Here is a 21,598-nt window from a genome sequence, read left to right as displayed (position 1 = left end):
TTGATAAAGTTATTTTTTCATTCCTGTAATTTTTTGTTCTACTGTGCAGTCTAGTTCTGATGAGCTAATATAACTTCCTACTTTCAAGGTTTTTTTTAACCCTAAAGCAAAATTTTAAGGATGTTTTATTTTTGTTTTTGAAGTTGTATTTTTACTGTCCTACATATTTTATGTAAAACAAAATTGTACAATTTCCTCATGAAGGTTTTAGGAAGCTAGTTTTCCAAAAAACTAAACATACTGGAAAAAAGAAAGTGCCTAGATCTTTCTTTCTATTTGGTTATTCTGACACATTAACTGTTGTTCTCCTGCCCTTTAATTGGCAGATATGAAAATCAGATTACATTAAGACCTATTTAGAGAGGGCTAAGAAATTTTATGTTATTTGAGGTAAAAAGGATGAATGTTAGTTTCGTTTTTTTTTTCCTTTTGTCAGCTGGCTGGTATGGGGTTCTGAACCCCTGACCTTGGTGTTACAACATCGCACTCTAACCAACAGATCTAACCGGCCAGCCCCTGGTTTCTCTTTTTTTAAAGTGCAGAGCATATTTTGCATTTTTAGGTATATAACTTCTGTAGTATCCATACCACCTGGGGTGAATATGACTAACTTTTAATCTTTCGCAGACTAACTAAATAGTTCATGGCAGTAGGAATCATTAATATTTTAATTCTGTTAAACCTTTTGAAAAATAGTTCTCTTGTATTTAACATATCTTAAGATTCAACATTATTTAGCATTCTTTAGCTGTTACCTGAGAAATGCTTGCTATATTTTTCTTGCCACAGAGAAGTTTGAGTCCTTATATAGAGAAAATAGGATTATATGCTGTAATTTGGTAATGTGTTTTACTTCTCAAGGATTGTGCTTTGGTGTAGGGGAAGGATGAGAGACAAACATGTAGAAGGTTAAATTATTTCCATTATTCTGTTTTGAAGTAGTTTATAGGAGTCTTTGGTTTTGTATCTGAAAAAAATTGTAATTTTCTGACAGCTGTCAGTGAGATTTTAGAATATATTGATTTGCTACTTGGTAAATTATAAAGTATTTACTTTTTTCAATATAACTTAATGGCATTGTAGAAGTGGTTGTATAGAAGCCTTAGTTACAATATACTAAAGTACTAATGAGAAGATAACTAGAGTCTTGTTAACATTTTTTCTAATTTCTTTTAAATTTAAATAAGATACCTTTTTGCCAATCTTTGAGAATTTTAACTAATTTAATTTTAAACACAAAAGTTCTCTGAACAATATTAGGACAGATCTTGTTTAAAAAACAGTTGCTGTTAGAAGTGGTTAGAGATGGTTTGTGTTAGTTTTTTTTTTTTTTTCTTTTTTAAATTTTTTATTAAAACATAATTGATTGTATGTATCTGTGGGGTACAGTGTTGAATATCAATACTATCTGTGGGGTACAGTGTTGAATATCAGTACCTGTGCATTTTGCCATCTGCTTTGCATGCTTCTTAATTTAATATGCATATCTCAGAATTGATTCAATTTTCAAGCTCCTTCAGGAAGACGTGCCACAGTCATATTGCAGAAATGATGACATGCAACAATCTGTACAATATAAATCTTAAAGGACAGCATGGAAGGAACACTAGACAAAGAGTTAGGTGACTTCAATTCAGTCACATCATAATTACTAACTCAGTTTGTGACCTTGAACAGCATATCTAAACCTTCCAGGATTCAGTTTTCTCATGATAAAATGAATTAGGCAGCCTCTGTAAGATTCTTTCCCTGTTCAAAATTCTCATAAATGTATCATCTTCTTATTGGGAGAAAAACTGACAATTCAGCTGAGAAACAGACATCAACTATAGCTTCTTCTCCCTTCTTTTGATATATGTATTTAGAAAAGATTTTTCAAGAGCTTCAAATGAAAAATCCATTAGTCCTGTAACCAATACAGCTGGAGATAAATATTACAAACTGAATATTAAAGACTCCATATTTTTAAAAAGGGCATGAAAAAATAAAGTTAAAATGAGTTTAAATATATCAGTAGTCACAGCAATTGTAAATATAAGAAACTTCTTTGTTGAGAGTTTTTTGCTGAGCGTCTACAAGAGCAAAAACTAAATCCAGGGCCGACCCCGTGGCTCACTCGGGAGAGTGCGGCGCTGGGAGCGCAGTAGCGCTCCCACGGCGGGTTGGGATCCTATATAGGGTTGGCTGGTGCACTCACTGGCTGAGCGTGGTGCGGATGACACCAAGCCAAGGGTTGCGATCCCCTTACTAGTCACAAAAAAAACCCAACAAAAAACTAAATCCAGCTATGAGCCATTAGCAAGAACGTCTCTATGATATAAAGATATGGAAAGGATTAAAGAAAATTGACTAAAATATATATTTTAAAAATCTAATCAAAAGGAAGATGGTATAGTAATATTATCAGAATAGATGGAATTTAAAAACAAATGTATTTCTAGAGATCATGAGGATTATGACTTTTTTTATTGAAACATGATTGTACATGTCTGTGGGGTACAACATTGAATATCAATACCTGTGTGCAATAGGTGATGCACAAATCAGGATAATTAGTATATTCAACAGTACACATTGTAATCATTTTTTGCATCCCTTTACCAATTTCTTGCAAACCTCCTCTTCCCCTCCCCCTTTCCCAGCCTCAGTTTTGTTCTCTCCTTTTGAAAGTTCAACAAATTGCTGTGATTGTTTATCTTTCTTGATTGCTTGCTTGATTTATTTATTTGATTAGCTCCCACTTATGAGTGAGGACATGTGGTGTTTCTCTTTCTGTGCCTGGCTTATTTCACTTAACATAATTTACTCTTTACTCTAAGTTCATCTATGTTGTTGCGAATGGCAGAATTTCATTCTTTTTAATGTCAGAGTAGTATTACATTGTGTATATATACATTTCCTTATCCAGTTGTCCAATGGACATTTAGGTTGGTTCCACTGTTGGCTATTGTAAATAGAGCTGTCATAAATGTGGGAGTGCAGGTATCCCTTCAACATGATGATTTCCATTCCTTTGGATATATACTCAGCAGTAGTACTGGTAGGTTGTATGGCAGGTCTATCTGTAGTTATTTGAGGAACCTCCCTACTGTTTTCCATAATGGCTACACTAATTTACAGTCCCACCAGCAGTGTAGGAGGGTTCCCCTTTCTCCATGTCCTTGTCAGCATTTGTTATTTTCTGTTTTTGATAATAGCCAACAGTAGCTGGTGAGAGATGACATCACAGTGTTGTTTTGATTTGCATTTCCCTGATGCTGAGTGATGTTGAGCATTTTTTCATGTGTCTATTGACATTTGCATATCTTCTTTTGAGAAATGTCTATTCAGCTCCTTTGCCCATTTTTTAATTGCGTTATTTGTTTTTTCAGTGTTAAGTTGTTTGAGTAACTTATGTATTGTGGATATTAATCCCTTGTTGGATGCATAGTTTGCAAATATTTTCTCCCATTCTGGAGGTTATTTTTTCTCTCTTTTATTTCTTTTGCTGTGCAGAAGCTTTTTAGTTTGATATAATCCCATTTGTTTTTTTCTTTTGTTGCCTGTGCTTTCAGGGTCTTATTAATAAGGCTTTATCCAGTTCTTCTTCCTGAAGTATTTCCCACTATGTTTTCTTACAGGAGTTTTGTAGTTTCATGTCTCATATTTGAGACTTTAATCCATTTTGAGTTGTTTTGGTATCTGTTGAGAGGTGTGGGTCTGGTTTCATTCTTCCACATGTGGATGTCTAGGTTTCCTAGCACTATTTATTGAAGAGACAGTCTTTTCTGCAATGTATATTCTTGTTGCCTTTGCCAAAGATCATTTGGCTGTAAGTATGTGGCTTGATTTCTGGGTTTTCTACTCTGTTCCATTTCTCTGAGTGTCTGTCCTTATGCCTGTACCATGCTGTTTTGGTTACTGTAGCTTTGTAGTATAAATTTGGAGTCAGATAGTGTTGTGCCTCTGGCTTTATTTATTTTTTTGCTCAGGATTGCTTTGGCTATTTGGTGTCTTATGTTGTTCCATATGAATGTTAGGATTATTTTTCTATTTCTGTGAAGAATGTCATTGGTATTTTGATGGGGATTGCATTGAATCTGTAGATTGCTTTGGGTAGTATGGACATTTTCACAATGTTAATTCTTCAGTCACAGAGCACAGTATATCTTTCCATCTTTTTGTGTCCTCTTTAATTTCTTTCAACAGTGGTTTGCAGTTCTCATCATAGAGACCTTTCACCTCCTTTGTTAAATTGGTTCCTAGGTATTTTATTTTTTTGATGACTATTATAAATGAGCTTTCTTTCTTGATTTCTTTTTATGGTAGTTCGTCATTGGAATATAAAATTGCTACTGATTTTTGCGTGTTGATTTTGTATCCTCCAACTTTCCTGAAGTTGTTGATCAACTCTAAGAGTTTTCTTGTAAAGTCTTTAAGCTTTTCTATATATAGGATCATGTCATCTGCAAACAGGGAGAGTTTGACTTTGTCTTTTCCAAACTGGATGCCCTTTGTTTCTTTCTCTTGCCTGATTGCTCTGGATAGAACTTTCAGTACTCTGTTAAGAGGAGTGGTGAGAGTGGGCATCCTTCTTTTATTTCTTTTCTTAAGGGAAAAGCTGTAAGCTTTTCATTCAGTATAATGTTGGTGGTGGATTTTTTGTACATGGCTTTTATTGTGTTGAGATACTTCCCTTCTATACCTAATCTGCTGAAAAGGGATGTTGAATTTTGTCAAATGCTTTTTCTCCATCTGTTGAGATAATTATATTGCTTTGTCCTTGAGTTTGCTGATGTGGTGTATCACATTTATTGAACCATCCTTGCATCTTTGGGATGAATCCCACTTGATCATAGTGTGTAATTTTTCTGATGTGTTGTTATGTTCTTATGGCTAATATTTTGTTGAGGATTTTTACATCTATGTTCATCAGAGATATTGGCCTGTAGTTTTCTTTTTCTGTTGTATCTTTGTCTAGTTTTGGTATTGGGGTGATGCCGGACGTATAGAATGAGTTTGGGGAAGTGGCCTCTTTTTCAAATTTTTGGAATAGTTAGAAGAGAATTCGTATTAATTCCTCTTTAAAGATTTGATAGAATTCAGCAGTAAAGCTATCCAGTTCTGGGCTTTTCTTTGTTGGGAGACTGCTGATTACTGCTTCAGTCTCATTGCTTGTTATTGGTCTATTCAGATTTTCTATTTCTTCTTGGTTCAGTCTTGGTAGTTTTTATTTGTCTAGAAATTAATCTGTTTCCTCCAGGTTTTCAAATTTGTTGGTGTACAGTTGTTTATAATAGTCTCTAATAATTCTTAGTATTTCCATGGTATCAGTTGTAATGTCTCACTTTTCATTTCTCATTCTTGTTATTTGATTCTTCTCTCTTCTTTTATTAGCCTAGCTAATGGTTTGTCTGTTTTGTTTATCTTCTCAGCAAACTAACTTTTTGTTTCATTGATCTTTTGTATCATTTTTTGGGTCTCTGTTTCATTTATTTTAGCTATAATCTAAAGTATTTCTTTCTATCTACTAATTTTGATATTGGATTGTTCTTTTTCTAGTTCTTTGAGGTGTAGCATTTGGTTGTTTATTTGAAATCTTTCTATTCTTTTGATGTAAGCATTTATTGCAGTTAACTTCCCTCTTAATACTGCTTTTGCAGTATTCCACAGGTTTTGGTATGATGTGTCTTTATTTTCATTAGTTTCAAGAAATTTTTTGATTTTCTTTGTAATTTCTTCTTGGACCCATAGGTTGTTCAGAAGCATGTTGTTTAATTTTCATGTATTGGTATAGTTTCCAGAGTTTCTATTGTTACTGATTTCTAGTCTTAATCTGTTGTGGTCTGAAAAGATACTTGAAATTATTTCAGTTTTTTAAAATTTGGTGAGACTTGATTTGTGACCAAACATGTGGTCTATCCTGGAGAATGTTCATGTGCTGATGAGAAGAGTATATATTCTGTAGTTGTTGGATGAAATGTACTATAGATATCTGCCAGATCCAAATAGTTTAAAGTGTAGTTTAAATCCTTTGTTTCTCTGTTGATTTGTTGCCTAGATGATCTGTTCAGTGCTGAGAATTGTACTGGGGGTTGTCTCTTTCTTTAGGCCTAATAGTGTTTGCGTTATATATCTGGGTGCTCTGATGTTGGGTGCATATATATTTATGACTGTTATGTCTTCTTTCTGGATAGATCCCTTTATCATTATATAATAGACTTGTCTCTTTTTTGTGTTAGGTTTGAATCTTGAAGGTTTTAGTCTTGAATCGGAACAAAGAAAACCAGGAGCCAGGCAGTAAATTTAGGGTAGGCTTTAATGGGGGTACTCCCAGACGAGGTTCCACAGCCCTGCAAGGGAGTGAGGCTGGGGAAGTTGCGCCCAGGGTGGATACAAGAGGGTATTTATAGGGGGAGAGCTGTTGGTGTTTTTTGCCCGTGTATGGTAAGAAACTGAGCAGAGCTCAGTTTCCGGTTCCCGCCTTCCAGGGAGAGAGGGGGAGAGGGAAGGGGGCTGGAGTTCACAAGATGGAGGCTCTGTTGCTACTTTGTTGCCACTTTCCAGTCCTCCCAATTCCACGGGCCCAAAATTTTGGTTTTTGATTTAAAGTCTATTTTATCTCATATAAGAATAGTTACTCCTGTTCATTTTGGGTTTCCATTTGCATGGTGTATCTTTTTCTATCCCTTCACTATTAGTCTGTGTATGTCTTAACAGGTGAGATGAATCTCCTGAAGATAGCATGTAGTTGGGTCTAGCTTTTTAATCCAATGGGTCAGTCTTTATGTCTTTTGAGTGGGGAGTTTAATCCGTTTACATTTAGGTTTGTTATTGAAAGGTATTGTCTTACACCTGGCATTTTATTGATTTTCATTTGGATATTTTAAATATCTTTTGTTCCTTTCTTCCCCTTTTATTATTTGTCTTTGGTGTTTGTTGGTTTTTCAAGGTGGTAAGATATAGTTTATTCTCTTTTGTGTTTGCATTTTGTTCTGCCAGTGTGGTTTGAACTTTCTTGTGTATTCATGGTAGTGATTATTGTTTTTTGGATTTCAGATGCAGGACTTCCTTGAGGATTTTTTATAGGGTTGGTTGTGTGGTGGTGAACTCCTGTAGTGGTCTTTTGTCTGGGAAATACACTATTTTTCCTTCATTTCTGAAGTATTGCCCTGCTGGGAATAGTATTCTTGGCTGGCAGTTTTTTTATTTTAGTATTTTGAATATATCATCCCATTCTTATCTGGCTTATAGGGTTTCTGTTGAGAAATCTGCTCTTAGTCTGATGGGGATTTCCTTATAGATGACATGACACTTTTGTCGTTTTTAAGATTCTCTCTTTGTCTTTGAGTTTTGCCAGTTAGACTATATAATGTGTCTAGGAGAGGATCTTTTTGGATTGAATCTGTTTGGGGGGATCTTTGAGCCTCTGTGGTTCTCCCTATACCTGGGAAATTTTCTGCTATTATTTCATTGAATAGGTTTTCGTTGGCTTTTCCCTTCTCCTCCCCTTCTGGAACACCCATGATTCAGATGTTTGCTTGCTTAAATTTGTCTGGTAGCTCTCTTAGATCTTCATTTTTTAAAAAGGTTTTCTTTCTTTCTTTCTTTCTTTCTTTCTTTCTTTCTTTCTTTCTTTTTTTTTTTGTCTGACTGGATTATTTCAAAAAGACTGTCTTCCAGATCAGAAGTTCGTTCATCTCCTTGCTCTAACCTCCTGCTTAAGCTCTCAGTTGTGTTCTTTATTTCATTGAATAAGTTTTTCAGTTCCAGGAGTTCTGCTATATTCTTTTTTAAGGTATTAATATCTTTGTAAATTTCCTCTTTCATATCCTAAATACTTTTTCTCATTTCATTGTGTTGTCTGAGTCTTCTTGTTTCTTATTGAGTTTCCTTAAGATTGTTACTCAGAATCCCTTTTCAGTCATTTCAAGGATTTCCTGCTCTATGGGGTCTGGTACTTGAGAATTTTTGTATTCCTTTGGTGGTATCATATTTTCTTGGTTTTTTTTTTTTTTTTTTTTTAATACATCTGTTACCTCTACATTGATATCTGGTAGAGTAATTGCTTCTTCTGTTACTCTGGAGTAGGCTTTGTGGAGAGAGACTTCCTCCTGTAGATGTGCTTTTTATTCACTGTTGAGTAGGGTGTTTTAGTGTTGGTTCTGGGTAGACATAGGTAGTGTAGTGTCTGAGTGGGTACTTTGGCCGTATTCAGTGTTGGAGTTGCATGTGAGTGCTTCTGTGGCCTAGGCACTGGGGCACTTAGTGATCCCTTGGTGAAGTTAATGACACTGTGTTGGTTCATCAGGGATGGAGGCAAGCTCTTGAATTCTTAGGAGAAACATGTAAACGCCCTGTTGCTCTTCGGCTGGAGTGTGCAACCCTGAGGGGCTTGTTGGCACCCTGGCTAGTGCCCTAATGCCCTAATATCCTGATGGTTGCACTGGGGTATATTAGATCTCCTCAATTTGAATGGGTGACTCTGGGCAGTGTTTCTTTTTCCTGTTTCTTACAGGCAGAGGCTCCTCCTTGATTCTTCAGGTTGGGGGATGGGTTAGTAGTGATTGGGAATGGTTTCTGCACTCTTGGGGAGATCCACGTGTATCTCTCCCCAGATCAAGGTAGTTGTGTGGGATGCACATGTACCTCCCACCCCCAGGTATGCTATTGCACATGGCAGTGTAATTCCCTCCATGAGTTGGGCCACTGGGTCACGGGTCTGCACTCACTTACCTCTTCCTCTGGGCTCTGTTGGTGATTCTCCTTGTGTCAGTGCATTTGAATGATCTGTGGGTCGCCACCATGGTAGTGGTGGCTGCTGCTCTGGCCCTGAGACATCCTTGCTGTGGAAGTGGCTGTGGCAGACCATCTGCACAGCAGTGTGGTGTCTGCAGCAGCAGTGGGGGCTGCCTGTGGCTGCTCTGGAATGTTTTTCATTATGAATTTTTCACTCACTTTCATTTACTTTAAATATGGATTGCAGTATATCTTCAAGAAAACTAAAGTTCAGTGATTTATTTTGTATAAAGTAAGTTTTAGAAATTAGATGTGTATACAGAAAATAAATATTGATAAAGATGTCTTGATTCTCAGTTAAAATATATAGCTATTTTGGTCATGTATTGTTACACAAGTACTCTTAAGTTTACATTTAAATTTTTAATGAAAACTTTTACATTTAAATTTTTAATGAAGATATTTAGGATGAGACTTAGGTTTTGTGTTTGTACACATTGAAATTTAAGAACATGTGATAGATTGTTTCATTAGACCCTCATGACCTGATATTTGGGCAAGTATTTATTTTTTGAGAGAATGTAATTGTGTTAATGTGAGTGAGAGAAAACAAAACACAAACTGTTTTTTCTCTGCTCTTACTCAGCAACAAGCACAATCATCAACACAGAAGACTGACTTCTGTGACCAAATGTGTTGGGATTTTTCCCCACTGGCAATTAAACTAGCAGTTCTCTGGCGGACACCAACTGGGTGCCCTCCAATTCAATTCCAACACTGTCTGGAGATAAGACGTGTTGAGAGAGTAACATTTGAGCAAAAGATGTGAAGTTAATGAGGGAATTGGCCATACAGTACCCAGAGAAGAAGAATTCAGGAAGAAGAAAGTCAGAGCAAATGTCCTCTAAGATAGCAGCAGCCCTGGCATCCTTGAGGAATTCAAGGAAGCCAGAATGGCTGGCACAGAGTTATTCTAGGAGGAATGTAGTAAGAAATGACCAGATCATGTAGGGACATGTAGATGCCTGGGGAGATGGGCAGCCATGGGAGGGATTTGAACAGAAGGGTGACATGATCTAACTTTTATTTTAAAGCATCCCTCTGGCTGCTGTGTTGAAAATAGACTACCCAGGACAACTGGTGTTAATAATAAACTTGTTGGGGAAGGAAAAACGATTATTACATTAATTGTAGCAAGAGATCATGATGGTCATAGAAGTAGTACATGTGCCGAGAAGTCAGATTCTGGATGTGTTTTGAATGCACAGGAAACACTGTTTCCTGAAATATTCAATGTGGAAGGGGAGAGAAAGAAGGTTTTGGTTTCAGCAAATGCGAGTATGGAATTGCCATTAAATGAGGTGGAGAACCCTGTGGATGGAACAGATTAGATGGGGAGGGAGATTGGGAGTTTGGTTTTGTATGTTTAGTTTGAAATATACATTAGACTTTCTAATGGAAATGTAGAGTGAGCAGTTGGATATATGATTCTTCGGTTCAAGTTAGAGTTCTGAGCTAACATTTATGTAACATTATATAGTATGTACATTGTTTAATAGTAAGTATAAAATATATAACTTATATTTACTCTTTAAATTTTCTTCTCCTGAAATAGTGAAAATTGATTATCTCTTTTCTAGTAGAAACTCAGTGTTCTGTTTTAAGAATTTATAAACTAACGCATCACTTAATGAAGGTTGATTAATAAATTTTACATGCTATTTAAAAAGCCTGTAACATAAAAATTATCATTTGTTGATGAACACATGCCGAAAATTCATGAAACTCAAAGATCATTGGAGCCTGTTTTGTACAATCTCTTTTTTTTTTTTTTTTTTTTTTTTAAATTTTATTTTGTCGATATACATTGTAGCTGATTAATGCTCCCCATCACCAAAACCTCCCTCCCTTCTCCCTCCCCCCCCTCCCCCCCAACAATGTCCTTTCTGTTTGTTTGTTGTATCAACTTCAAATAATTGTGGTTGTTATATCTTCTTCCTCCCCCCCCCCCCGGTTTGTGTGTGTATGTGTGTATGTGTGTGTGTGAATTTATATATTAATTTTTAGCTCCCTCCAATAAGTGAGAACATGTGGTATTTCTCTTTCTGTGCCTGACTTGTTTCACTTAATATAATTCTCTCAAGGTCCATCCATGTTGTTGCAAATGGCAGTATTTCATTCGTTTTTATAGCTGAGTAGTATTCCATTGTGTAGATGTACCACATTTTCCGTATCCACTCATCTGATGATGGGCATTTGGGCTGGTTCCAACTCTTGGCTATTGTAAAGAGTGCTGCGATGAACATTGGGGAACAGGTATACCTTCGACTTGATGATTTCCATTCCTCTGGGTATATTCCCAACAGTGGGATGGCTGGGTCGTATGGTAGATCTATTTGCAATTGTTTAAGGAACCTCCATACCATTTTCCATAGAGGCTGCACCATTTTGCAGTCCCACCAACAATGTATGAGAGTTCCTTTTTCTCCACAGCCTCGCCAGCATTTATCGTTCATAGTCTTTTGGATTTTAGCCATCCTAACTGGGGTTAGATGGTATCTCAATGTGGTTTTGATTTGCATTTCCCGGATGCTGAGTGATGTTGAGCATTTTTTCATATGTCTGTTGGCCATTTGGATATCTTCCTTAGAGAAATGCCTACTTAGCTCTTTTGCCCATTACAATCTCTTAATAATAATCTTCTGTCATCACATAAATTAATACAAAGTGTTTTTTGTGAGTCAATCCTAATAAAATTCAGAAAATGGAATGAAAATGACAGGTTCTTGGTTGATAAGTGTTTGGGCTTAATTTGTTAAAAATCACTAAAATCTTCCAAGTTTTTTAAATGTCTCTTTTGAGGGAAATTTATTATTATTACCTAGGAAATTGAATTGATCATTATTTCTTAGCTATTGTATTTTGTGTGACATATATCTAATGAATAAACAAAGACTTTTTTTTAGCTAGTATAAAGAAAATGATTATTATGTCATTCAGACATATTGACTTAGAGTGTTCAATATTTTATTGAAAAAGAATGTTTCATTTCTCTCACTCTGTTTAGAAAAGGAAGACCAGTGTCTCATGCCTGAAGCTTGGAATGTGGACCAGGGAGTAATTACCAAACTCAAGGAACAATACAAAAAGGAGAGAAAGGGGAAAAAGGGGGTGAAGAGTAAGTGGAAAACATTGTATCCGTAAATCATAAATCTTGCCTCTCTTCTATCCCCCAATTTTTTTTTCAATGTTTTCCTAAAACTACTTACTCTTTTTCATTTCTGCTCCTGACCTCTTTCCTTTTCACTTGCTCTCAGGGGTTGAAATTAAATGGTTACTATTTTACTATGAACTTAACAACAGGAACAAAAACAATCCATATATGATTATGGAATCATAATATATCCCAGTAATAAATCCAGAGCCTCATGAGAGTGTTGGGCTATGTGTTCAAACATAGTGATAATTTGATTTTAAAAACGATATGTGCTTAAATTACAGCAGTGATATTTTTTCTTTTTTCTATTTTTTAGCGACAATTGGTAAATCTTATCTAGTATGACCTGCTGGCAATCCACCAAAATTATTGCTTATAATTTTAGATCTTGGAGACAGAAAGAAAGTTAATTTCTACCCCTGAATATTCTGTGTGTTCATAACACACAGTTCTTATGCTCTCACTACTATATGCTATACAGGGCACAGAGTCAAATACATAACTTTTAAAAGTATTTATTTTCTAATTTAAAAATTTTGGCCCATTTATTAATAACAATATCACCAATTACCTTTTTTTCTTTTCAATGAAATGTGCACCACATTAAAAACAGAAGCCAAAATGAAATTTCTAGCCCTCTGAATCATATATGTATAACTCTTTCATTATGCAAATGGTTAATAAAGTTTAGCAATAGATCTAGTTAACTATGTAAAGTGGGAATATAAAAGCTTTCAAAACATTCCTGAAAATGGTCTTAAACATCTTTTTAGGAGAGGAAGGCTTAACTACCCACTTGTGCTTCCACCCTTCTTGACAATATGAACATGGACTTCCCTTTTATGGCAATAGGAATTTCATCCTTTGAGCTATTAAAATAGTTTAAAGCAAAATTAAAATCTAACTTAATGAGAAATGTATTTAAAAGTTGCAAAAGACTGGAAAGATATGCTTTTTCTTTTTCTTTCTTCATAGTGATGCTAAAGCTTATCAAAGACCAGTCAGTCATTCCTGTTAGGATATTCTTTTATAATCTGGTAGTTACTTAAAAACACTTAAATCTTCTTTTGAAATATCTTAAAATTTACATGTGTTTAGCTGAATCCATACAAAGTCAGTGTCCGTCATTGATGTTAACATAGTATCAGTCATTATATACTGAAAGATGATGTCATTTAATGCTATCTCAATATAGATTAAATCAGAATGAGAGGGATTGATATTAAAACATAAGAACATTTTGTACCTGTTATCCAAATATACTGATAAAAAGTTTAATCTAAACAAATATAGTGAGACATGATTTTTCATGGCTTTTCGGAGCCACGACAAAACCAGTTAAACTGAAATTTTGAGGAAAATTTGTATGTTATACATGAGAAACAATTTCCAATTAACTTAACACTGATATACTTTTTAGATCATTGTGCTACAAAAATGAACAAAAGATCTTTCAGTTGCAAACGTAGCCAGGACTTATGTAGAATCCAGCTACTCTTACATTAATTATTCGGTTCTTGTCAAATATCAAGCATCGCTGTAGTTGGAATGTAGCACTTAAGGTCTACAACTGCACCATTTGACTGGAACAGTATCTCTACTAATAGAAGCAATTGGATTTCCTGAATCTGGGGATTATGGTCCATGTTCAGGCATATAGCACATGATTTTTTTAGTATGGCAAAGAAAAATGTCTCTGTAGGGGAGAAATTTTGATGTCTTCCCCGGAGGATATAAGGACTGTAGACTGAAGTTCAGCTCATTTTGTTTATCATCTTTAGTTCCTGTTATCTTAATAAAATAGCAGTCTGGGAACAAGTGAATAGTTATAAAAATAGAACTGAAGCAGAGCTTTGAATTAATATATAAAGCATTAATTTATAAATGACCATAAGTATTTTTTTTAATTGAACTGTTACTCATTGGAAAAGTTTAAGTATTTTTAATATGGTCTGGTAGAAATATTTATAGTCAAATTGTGTACTTTGTTCATACTATCTTGAAATATATTTCTAGGTATTAGTTAAAATTGCTTAAAAATAGTTGTATTCTTTGCTGGTATAGGAAAAAACCATAATGGACGATGGGTAAGATTTTCCCATTCTTAATTAAACTTATAACAGGAAAAACTACCGAAGATCTGTTTCAGCCTCTATCCTATATAAAACAGTCAAAACAGGGATGTGGGAGAATGAAGAATCAAAGCTCAGGTAAGTAATTGACAGGGCATGAGACTTCACCTCAGGTACCGTAGCTTCAAGATGTAAGGCAATGATGGAAATTAGTTTAAACAAACAAACAGGGATGTTATTATTTTATTCAGTACACAGTAGGTTCACAGTCTGTGGTATCTGTCTATATTTAGAGCAATACACAATGGTTTGATTATAGAGTAATATTACTCTTAATGGTCCAAATTGGACATGAGCATTCTTATGCAAATAGTGATGCTATTCCATTAGCTTAATTATAAAAAGACATGTAAAATATAATTGTTTTCAAGAAATAAACTTCAAAAATAATTTGAAAACTTTGAAAATAATTACTTCTTATTAATGTAGTAGGATATTTTTAAAGGTAATTGTCGGCAGATCTGAAAGGAGGTTTATGGCACCATTTCAATGCAATTGGATAATTCTGTTTCCTCTTTTTTTGTCTCCCTGCCCACCCTTTTTTTTGGCTAGGGCCCAATAGGTCAAAACTACAAGATATGCTTGCTAATTTGAGAGATGTTGATGAACTTCCTTCATTGCAGCCATCTGTGGGTTCACCTTCCAGACCCAGCAGCTCCAGACTTCCTGAACATGAAATTAATAGGGCAGATGAAGGCAAGTATTTAAGACACCCTGGAGCACAAAAAGCACTTGTTTATGTGTTTGTGTGTGTGTGTGTGTGTGTGTGTGTGTGTGTATCTACATTCATTCAGTCATTAGAAAGAGCTCTCCTGTCTTAGAGAGAATTTTATTCTGCAAATGTTTGATCTACATAATATTCCCAAAATGCAGGCTTTCTTACATTCAGGAAGGTTTGGTTCCAACTTCAGTCTTTAAGATTTGGGAATGGGTGCATAAACTTAACAATGAACTCTGGATTTTGGTTTAGAATATCCCCTAACTCTGCAGACACCCATGTGGTAAGTCCTATATATATCATTTCAACATTGAGAAAATTAAGAGTCTGTAAATAGGTAGTAAATGTTTGTTACTTTGAGCCTCACATAAATATTTTATTTAAGCAATTTATCACTGATAAATGAAAAAAGGGAAAAAGCCAACTGAAAATTTAGCCACATTTTCTGCTTTCTGTTTTTTCTTGTTCTCTTTTAGTCTTTGTCCATATGCATATACTGTTACATGGTTATAGTCATGTAGAATAATTCTATTTTGTTTTATTTACTTAACATAAAATCATACAAATAACTTTCATACTTATAATCTTAAGATTGATATTATATTTTAGACTTGATATAAAACCATTCCTCTTTGGATATTTAGATTGTTTCCAGTTTTTTCCAGTGCAATCTTATGTTAGAGAGATACAATTTTTTCTTTTAGACACAAGTTCTGATTTGTTTATTTATGAATGTATAAAATGCTTATATGTGGAAGTTGATTTTAAAATATATATTTACATTAGCTGAAAATCTAGTATGACATAAAAGTAATCTTGATTAATGGATCTTTTTCAAAATTTATTTTTTAAAATTATCCTGAATTTAGTAGTGTAATTATTTGCCATGTATATGTCTCTTCAAATCATTATTTATTGAACAAAATAGCTGAGAAAAAGCTACCAGAATAATCATGTATTTTTTTTTAATTCAGTTACATTTTAGAGAGACAAGCTAATAGGGTTTTTTAAAATTAAATTTTATTTATATTTGTTTTTATACCTAACAGGATTTTAATGTATAGATTTTCATGATTTGAATATGTTTTCAGCAATAGTCTTTTTGAGCATCACATTGCTAATTATTTGTTAGAGTTAATTACATCATACTTGAAAGAATCAACACTTTATACTCTAGGTAATTTATTTGATGGACACTTGTGTACATCAGGGGCATCAAATTGCCCTTGATAGGAAAAAAATATTTAAGAACTTTAAAACTGAAGCATTGAATCTTTAATTTGCTGTCTGCAGCAGTGGTTCTAAGTCCCCCTCAATGTAGATTTTTCAGAAGTAGATTAAACATTTAAGAAATTGGTTGTATATTTACTTGTCTATGACTGACACTTCTTGGTTTCCAGTCCACTTTCAGTAAAGGCATCCATAACTTGTGTGTGATCTGTAATTTTATTCCTTTAATTTTACTTTAATAACTTTATTGTTTACTTCAGTAATTCAGAAGACAGTGTCACATTTAAGAGGCATAGTTAAATGATTTTGTAAAAGGGCCAGTAATGTTTAGTTACCAGGTAAAACTGTGACCTGTAGTCTTAAGTTCTAAGGTACCTTAGAGAACAGTCAAATGTCAGTGATGCCCTTCCTTGCTTTCTCTCTTCAGCCCTCCAGTCTGCTGGATGTCCACAGGGGTGTGAGGAAGTGCTTGTTGCCCTCCTTGTTTTCAAATTTTACTTGGCCAATTCTAGAGCATTGGTTAAAATTAGTCCATGCAATGTATATAGTCGATCCCAAGAATTTTAGTCTCCTGTTTGAAGAGTCATTTTTATTTCACACCTGTACAAAGTTATCTGGAAGTGTTAGAAATGGAAACATAACAAGCGAAAAATACTTGTCTGAAGACCTATAGCCTTATAGTCTAACATGAGTCATTTGGTTGAAATTTTGGCCTGAAAATTGCTGTTTTAGCATAAACAATTATCGCTCTTCATTAGTAAATGTTTAGAGTTGTTTAAACCACTTACATGCTATATGGTATTTTTGGTAAAACCCATTTTTATTATTGCTGCTGTATTGAATGGTGTCTTGATAATGTCTTAATTTATACTCTTTTTTTTGTTCTGCCAAGGATTTTAAGTAGAGTTCTGCCACTACTATATTTTAAAGCAAATAACCATTCTTTCATTTATTCAACAGGTATTTATTACTATGTATGATAGAATATAAAGCTGAAAACCATCTTGTAAATCTAGTTTCTACATGTACCAGTTAATACAGTTGACTTGTTTCTTTTAAGAAAAAGTTTATTTACCTCTTTAGCAGCTAGAATTTGAACTACTAAATTCATCTAATTGACTCATAAATGTTTGTCATTAGTTAAGTATCTATCTATAGAAAACTACTCAAAGCCTATCTTTGTTTTTCGGAATGATTTTCATTTACAAAGAGTGACGTTTTATTAATGACCAAATTGAATAAAATCTATCTTAATTTGGCATTTTGCTTTCAACTCGTTCTTCTCTGATGGTTTTGAAGGAATTGGATCGATATATTCAGTGTTATGAAGTAAGGATATTCAAGTTTATTGCAAATTAAAGCTGACACCTTGAAGCATAGTTGGCAGCTAATGAAAGTGTTCAAACGGACACTTAAGTTTTTTTTTTGAAATAAACATTTTTAAATGAAATGTTGTATACCTACAGAAAAGTGTTGATATTGTAAGGGTACAGCTCAATGAATTATACAAAGTCAGAATTATTACCCACCCATGTCACCATCTTCTAGGTCAAGCAGTAGAACATTATCAGGGCCCAAGAAGTCCTGCTTTTGCTGCCTTCTAATCACTACTCCTTCTCTGTCCCCCAGAGGTAATCTTGATTTCTAACACCACATATTAATTTAATTTTTACTTATATCAGGGCATTTTACAATTTAAACTATTTACATTTGAAATCTTTTATATTCTTCCAGGTTTAGAATTAGTCAGTTTTATTTTGAATGAGACCAGCAGCTATGTTCAGAATCACTTGTTATATGCTTAGTAATTGATAGAAATTATTTGAGTAATTAGCATGAAATATCAAATGAGGAAAAATTACTTTCCTCTAGTCATTATTTTTTCTATATAGTGAAAAGGAAAGGACAGTGGATTATTAGATTTGTTTTTACGTCTCACTTTTCTAATTAGATGCTGCCTTTAGCTACGTTTAAGATATGGAAAAAGCAGTAAGTTTCTCAAGATTTTCTGCTCACTGAATTCTATTGTGTTTTAAAAGCATTTAAAAATAAATGTATACATGCCCTTAAGAGAAATTTGATACAAGCAAATGAGACTAATTGTTGACTCTTTAGAGGTTTTTTAAATGTTTCCTTTGTCTTCCCACTTTCAGTGGAAGCATTGACATTTCCTCCTTCTTCTGGGAAGTCATTCATCATGGGAGCAGATGAAGGCCTTGAAAGTGAACTGGGACTTGGAGAATTAGCAGGCCTGACAGTGGCCAATGAAGCAGATTCACTAACTTATGATGTAAGTAGTTGTTTTATTTTTGATGTTTTTACTAGATTTTTGAAAGTAAAAAGTTGATTTATTTTATTTTATTTTTTTTTTGTCCTTTTTGTGACCGGTAAGGGGATCACAACCCTTGGCTTGGTGTCGCCCGCACCGCGCTCAGCCAGTGAGTGCACCGGCCATCCCTATGTAGGATCCGAACCTGCGTGGCCGGAGCACCGCTGCGCTCCCAGCGCTGCACTCTCCTGAGTGCACCATGCGGTCGGCCCTGTAAAGAGTTGATTTTATAGAAGATGGTAGTGGTAAAACTTCTTCACAAGTATAGAACTTTGTTCAATTTTATTTGCAGACTTTGAAAATATAAATATAAAGATAAACTAACATTTGTCATATAACCTAGATATTGAAATTACCAGCTTTGTCTAAATCTATAGTCACTGTAGTTTGTTCATTGGTTTTAGATAGGGAAATAATTCTCTTTTACATTACCAAGTTTGGGTTTTGTTTTGCATTTAGGGCACCAGCAATGAAGTTCATGCCTACCTAACAGCAGCATTTGTTTTCTTTAGTACATCAACCAGTATCTTGTTGAAAAGAGATTTTAATATTGGTGGGCATGAATGTGTACAGGGTGCTTTTCTTATGTTAAAGCTGAACCAATCTTTGTATCTTTGTGTATGCATTTACTTAATTCTAAACACAATTGTTTTATATATGCATTTATAATTGCTCCTCTCAATAGATAATTTGAGAGATTAACTAATGTCAGAGAAATAGTTGCTTATTTCATAGGTTAAAGTATTTATAATCTCTCTTATCATTTCATTAAAATCCTCTCCTTTTGATAGTTCATTATCTCTGTTGGAGAATGCAATATAGCCCCGGCAACAAGCATACCATGTGGGGGATGTAAGATGGATGCCTAAGCAAACCATGGGTATTATAAAGAAGCACGCCAAAGAGGAATCCTTATTACCCATTCCTTCTCCTACAAGCCAAAAACTCCCACTGTCTATGCTAAGTCCATTAGTAAGTCTTTTGGTTATTATTTCCCAAAACAGCCTAAATCCATATACTTCTTTTCACTTCCCATCTTCGTCCATTTTTTCCTCACCTAGAACTACAATAACCTTTATTACTATTATTATTTTTTTTTATTGGTTATGAATATTCATGAGATACCAAGCTAATTGTCACCCCTCGTGCCCATTATGTGAGGGCCAGATTCATACAGGCAGCATACCCATTACCACAAATTAGATTTGTACCCCGTGTCCCCCACCCAATTATCCCCAACCTCCCTCCCCCTCTCCCCCCAACTCCACTTTCTAGCCCAAGGAATGTTCTCTCCCTCTGCAATTCCAATGCCCTACTGTGGTCTTTCTTTCCTTCCTTCTTTCTCTCTTAGCTCCCACGTATGAGTGAGTACATGTCGTATTTATCCCTCTGTGCTTTGCTTATTTCTCTCACTGTAAGTTTCTACAGGCTCATCCGTATTGTTGCAAGTGGGAGAATTTCATCTTTTTTTATGGCAGAGTAGAATTCCATAGTGTATATATACCACAGTTTCCTTATCCAGTCATCCATCGATGGACATTTAGGTTGATCCCATGTCTTGCCTATTGTAAACAGAGCTGTGATGAATGTGGGAGTGCAGGTATCCCTTTAACTTGATCATTTCCATTCTTCTGGGTATATACCCAGAAGTGGGATTGCTGGATCGTATGGAAGATCTATCTGTAGTTGTTTGAGAAACCTCCATACTGTTTTCTATAGCGGTTGTACTAATTTACAGTCTCACCAACAGTGTAGGAGCATTCCCTTCTCTCCACACCCTCGCCAGCATTTGTTATTCACTGTCTTTTTGATTATAGACAGTCTAACTGGGGTGAGGTAGTATCTCAATGTAGTTTTAATTTGCATTTCCCTGGTGACTAGTGATGTTGAGCATTTTTTACGTACCTATTGGCCATTTGTATGTCTTCCTAGTCATTTGAAAAATGTCTATTCAGCTCCTTTGCCCATTTTTTAATTGGGTTATTTGTTTTTTTTACTGTATAATTGCCTGAGTTCCTTGTATATTATAGATATTAATCCCTTGTGGGATGCATAGTTAGCAAAAATTTTCTCCCACTCTGTAGGTTGTCATTTCTCTCTATTGATTGTTTCCTTTGCTGTGCAGAAGCTTTTGTTTGATATAGTCCCATTTGTTTATTTTTTCTTTTACTGCTTGTGCTTTCGGGCTCATGTTTATAAAGTCTGTGCCCATACCTAGTTCCTGAAGTGTTTCACCTATATTTTTCCTTAGGAATGTTTCAGTTTCAGGTCTTATAATTGTCTTTAATCCATTTTGAGTTGATTTTAGTGTATGGTGAGAGGTGCATATCTAGTTTTATTCTTCTGCATATGGATATCCAGTTTTCCCAGCACCACTTGTTGAAGAGGCAGTCTTTTCCCTAGTGTAGATTTTTGTTGCCTTTGTCCAATATCAGATGGCTGTAAGCCTGAGAGGTGATTTCTGGATTCTCAATTTTACTCCACTGGTCTGAATGTCTCTTTTTATACCAGTACCATGCTGTTTTGGTTGCAATAGGTTTGTAGTATAATTTGAAGTTAGGTAGTGTTATGCCTCCAGCTTTATTTTTTTTGCTCAGGATTGCTTTGGCTATTTGGGGTCTTTTGTTGTTCCATATGAAGATTGTTTTTTCCATTTCTGTGAAGAATGTCATTGGTATTTTGATGGGGATTGCATTGAATCTGTAGATCACTTTGGGTAGTATAGATATTTTCACAATGTTAATTCTTCTAATCCAAGAGCATGGAATATCTTTCCATCTTTTTGTGTCTTCTTTAATGTGTTTCAGAAGTGGTTTGTAGTTCTCATTGTAGAGGTCTTTCAACTGCTTGGTTAGATTGATCTCTAGGTTGTTTTTTTTTTTTTTTTTTTCCGTGACAATTGTAAATGGGCTTACTGTCTTTATTTCACTTTCTTTTTAGTTCATTATTTGAGTATATAAATGCAACTGATTTGGGGGCATTTATTTTGTATCCTGCAGCGTTACTGAAGTTATTAACCAGCTCTAGGAGTTTTTTGATAGCCGTTAGGTTTTTCAGTATATACTAGTATCATGTCATCTGCAAATAGGGAAAATTTGACTTCATCTTTTCCAATCTGTATTCCCTTTATTTCTTTCTCTTGCCTGATTGCTCTGGCTAGTACCTCCAGTACTGTGTTAAATAGAAGTGGTGAGAGTGGGCATCCTTGTCTTATTCCTGTTCTTAAGGAAAAGTCTCTCACTTTTTCCCCATTC

The 21,598-nt window shown here is 34.8% G+C and overlaps 1 protein-coding gene across 2 annotated transcripts in view; it reads left to right on the top strand.

Annotated features, from left to right (window-relative positions):
• Positions 1 to 21,598, top strand: part of STRN (striatin) — a 111,757-nt gene that overhangs the window by 66,444 nt on the left and 23,715 nt on the right. The window contains exons 8-10 of one of the 2 annotated variants that reach the window (XM_063078118.1): positions 11,786 to 11,896; positions 14,620 to 14,763; positions 18,169 to 18,305. In XM_063078118.1, coding sequence (XP_062934188.1) covers positions 11,786 to 11,896; positions 14,620 to 14,763; positions 18,169 to 18,305 — 392 coding nt within the window. The remainder of the gene's footprint in view (positions 1 to 11,785; positions 11,897 to 14,619; positions 14,764 to 18,168; positions 18,306 to 21,598) is intronic. The other variant, XM_063078119.1, reaches the window with a different exon arrangement.

The sequence above is a fragment of the Cynocephalus volans genome, chromosome 14 (assembly GCF_027409185.1).
Source record: "Cynocephalus volans isolate mCynVol1 chromosome 14, mCynVol1.pri, whole genome shotgun sequence".
Lineage (NCBI taxonomy): Eukaryota > Metazoa > Chordata > Mammalia > Dermoptera > Cynocephalidae > Cynocephalus > Cynocephalus volans.
Note: the sequence above shows the minus strand (reverse complement) of the source record. Positions and strands in the feature narration are given on the sequence as shown.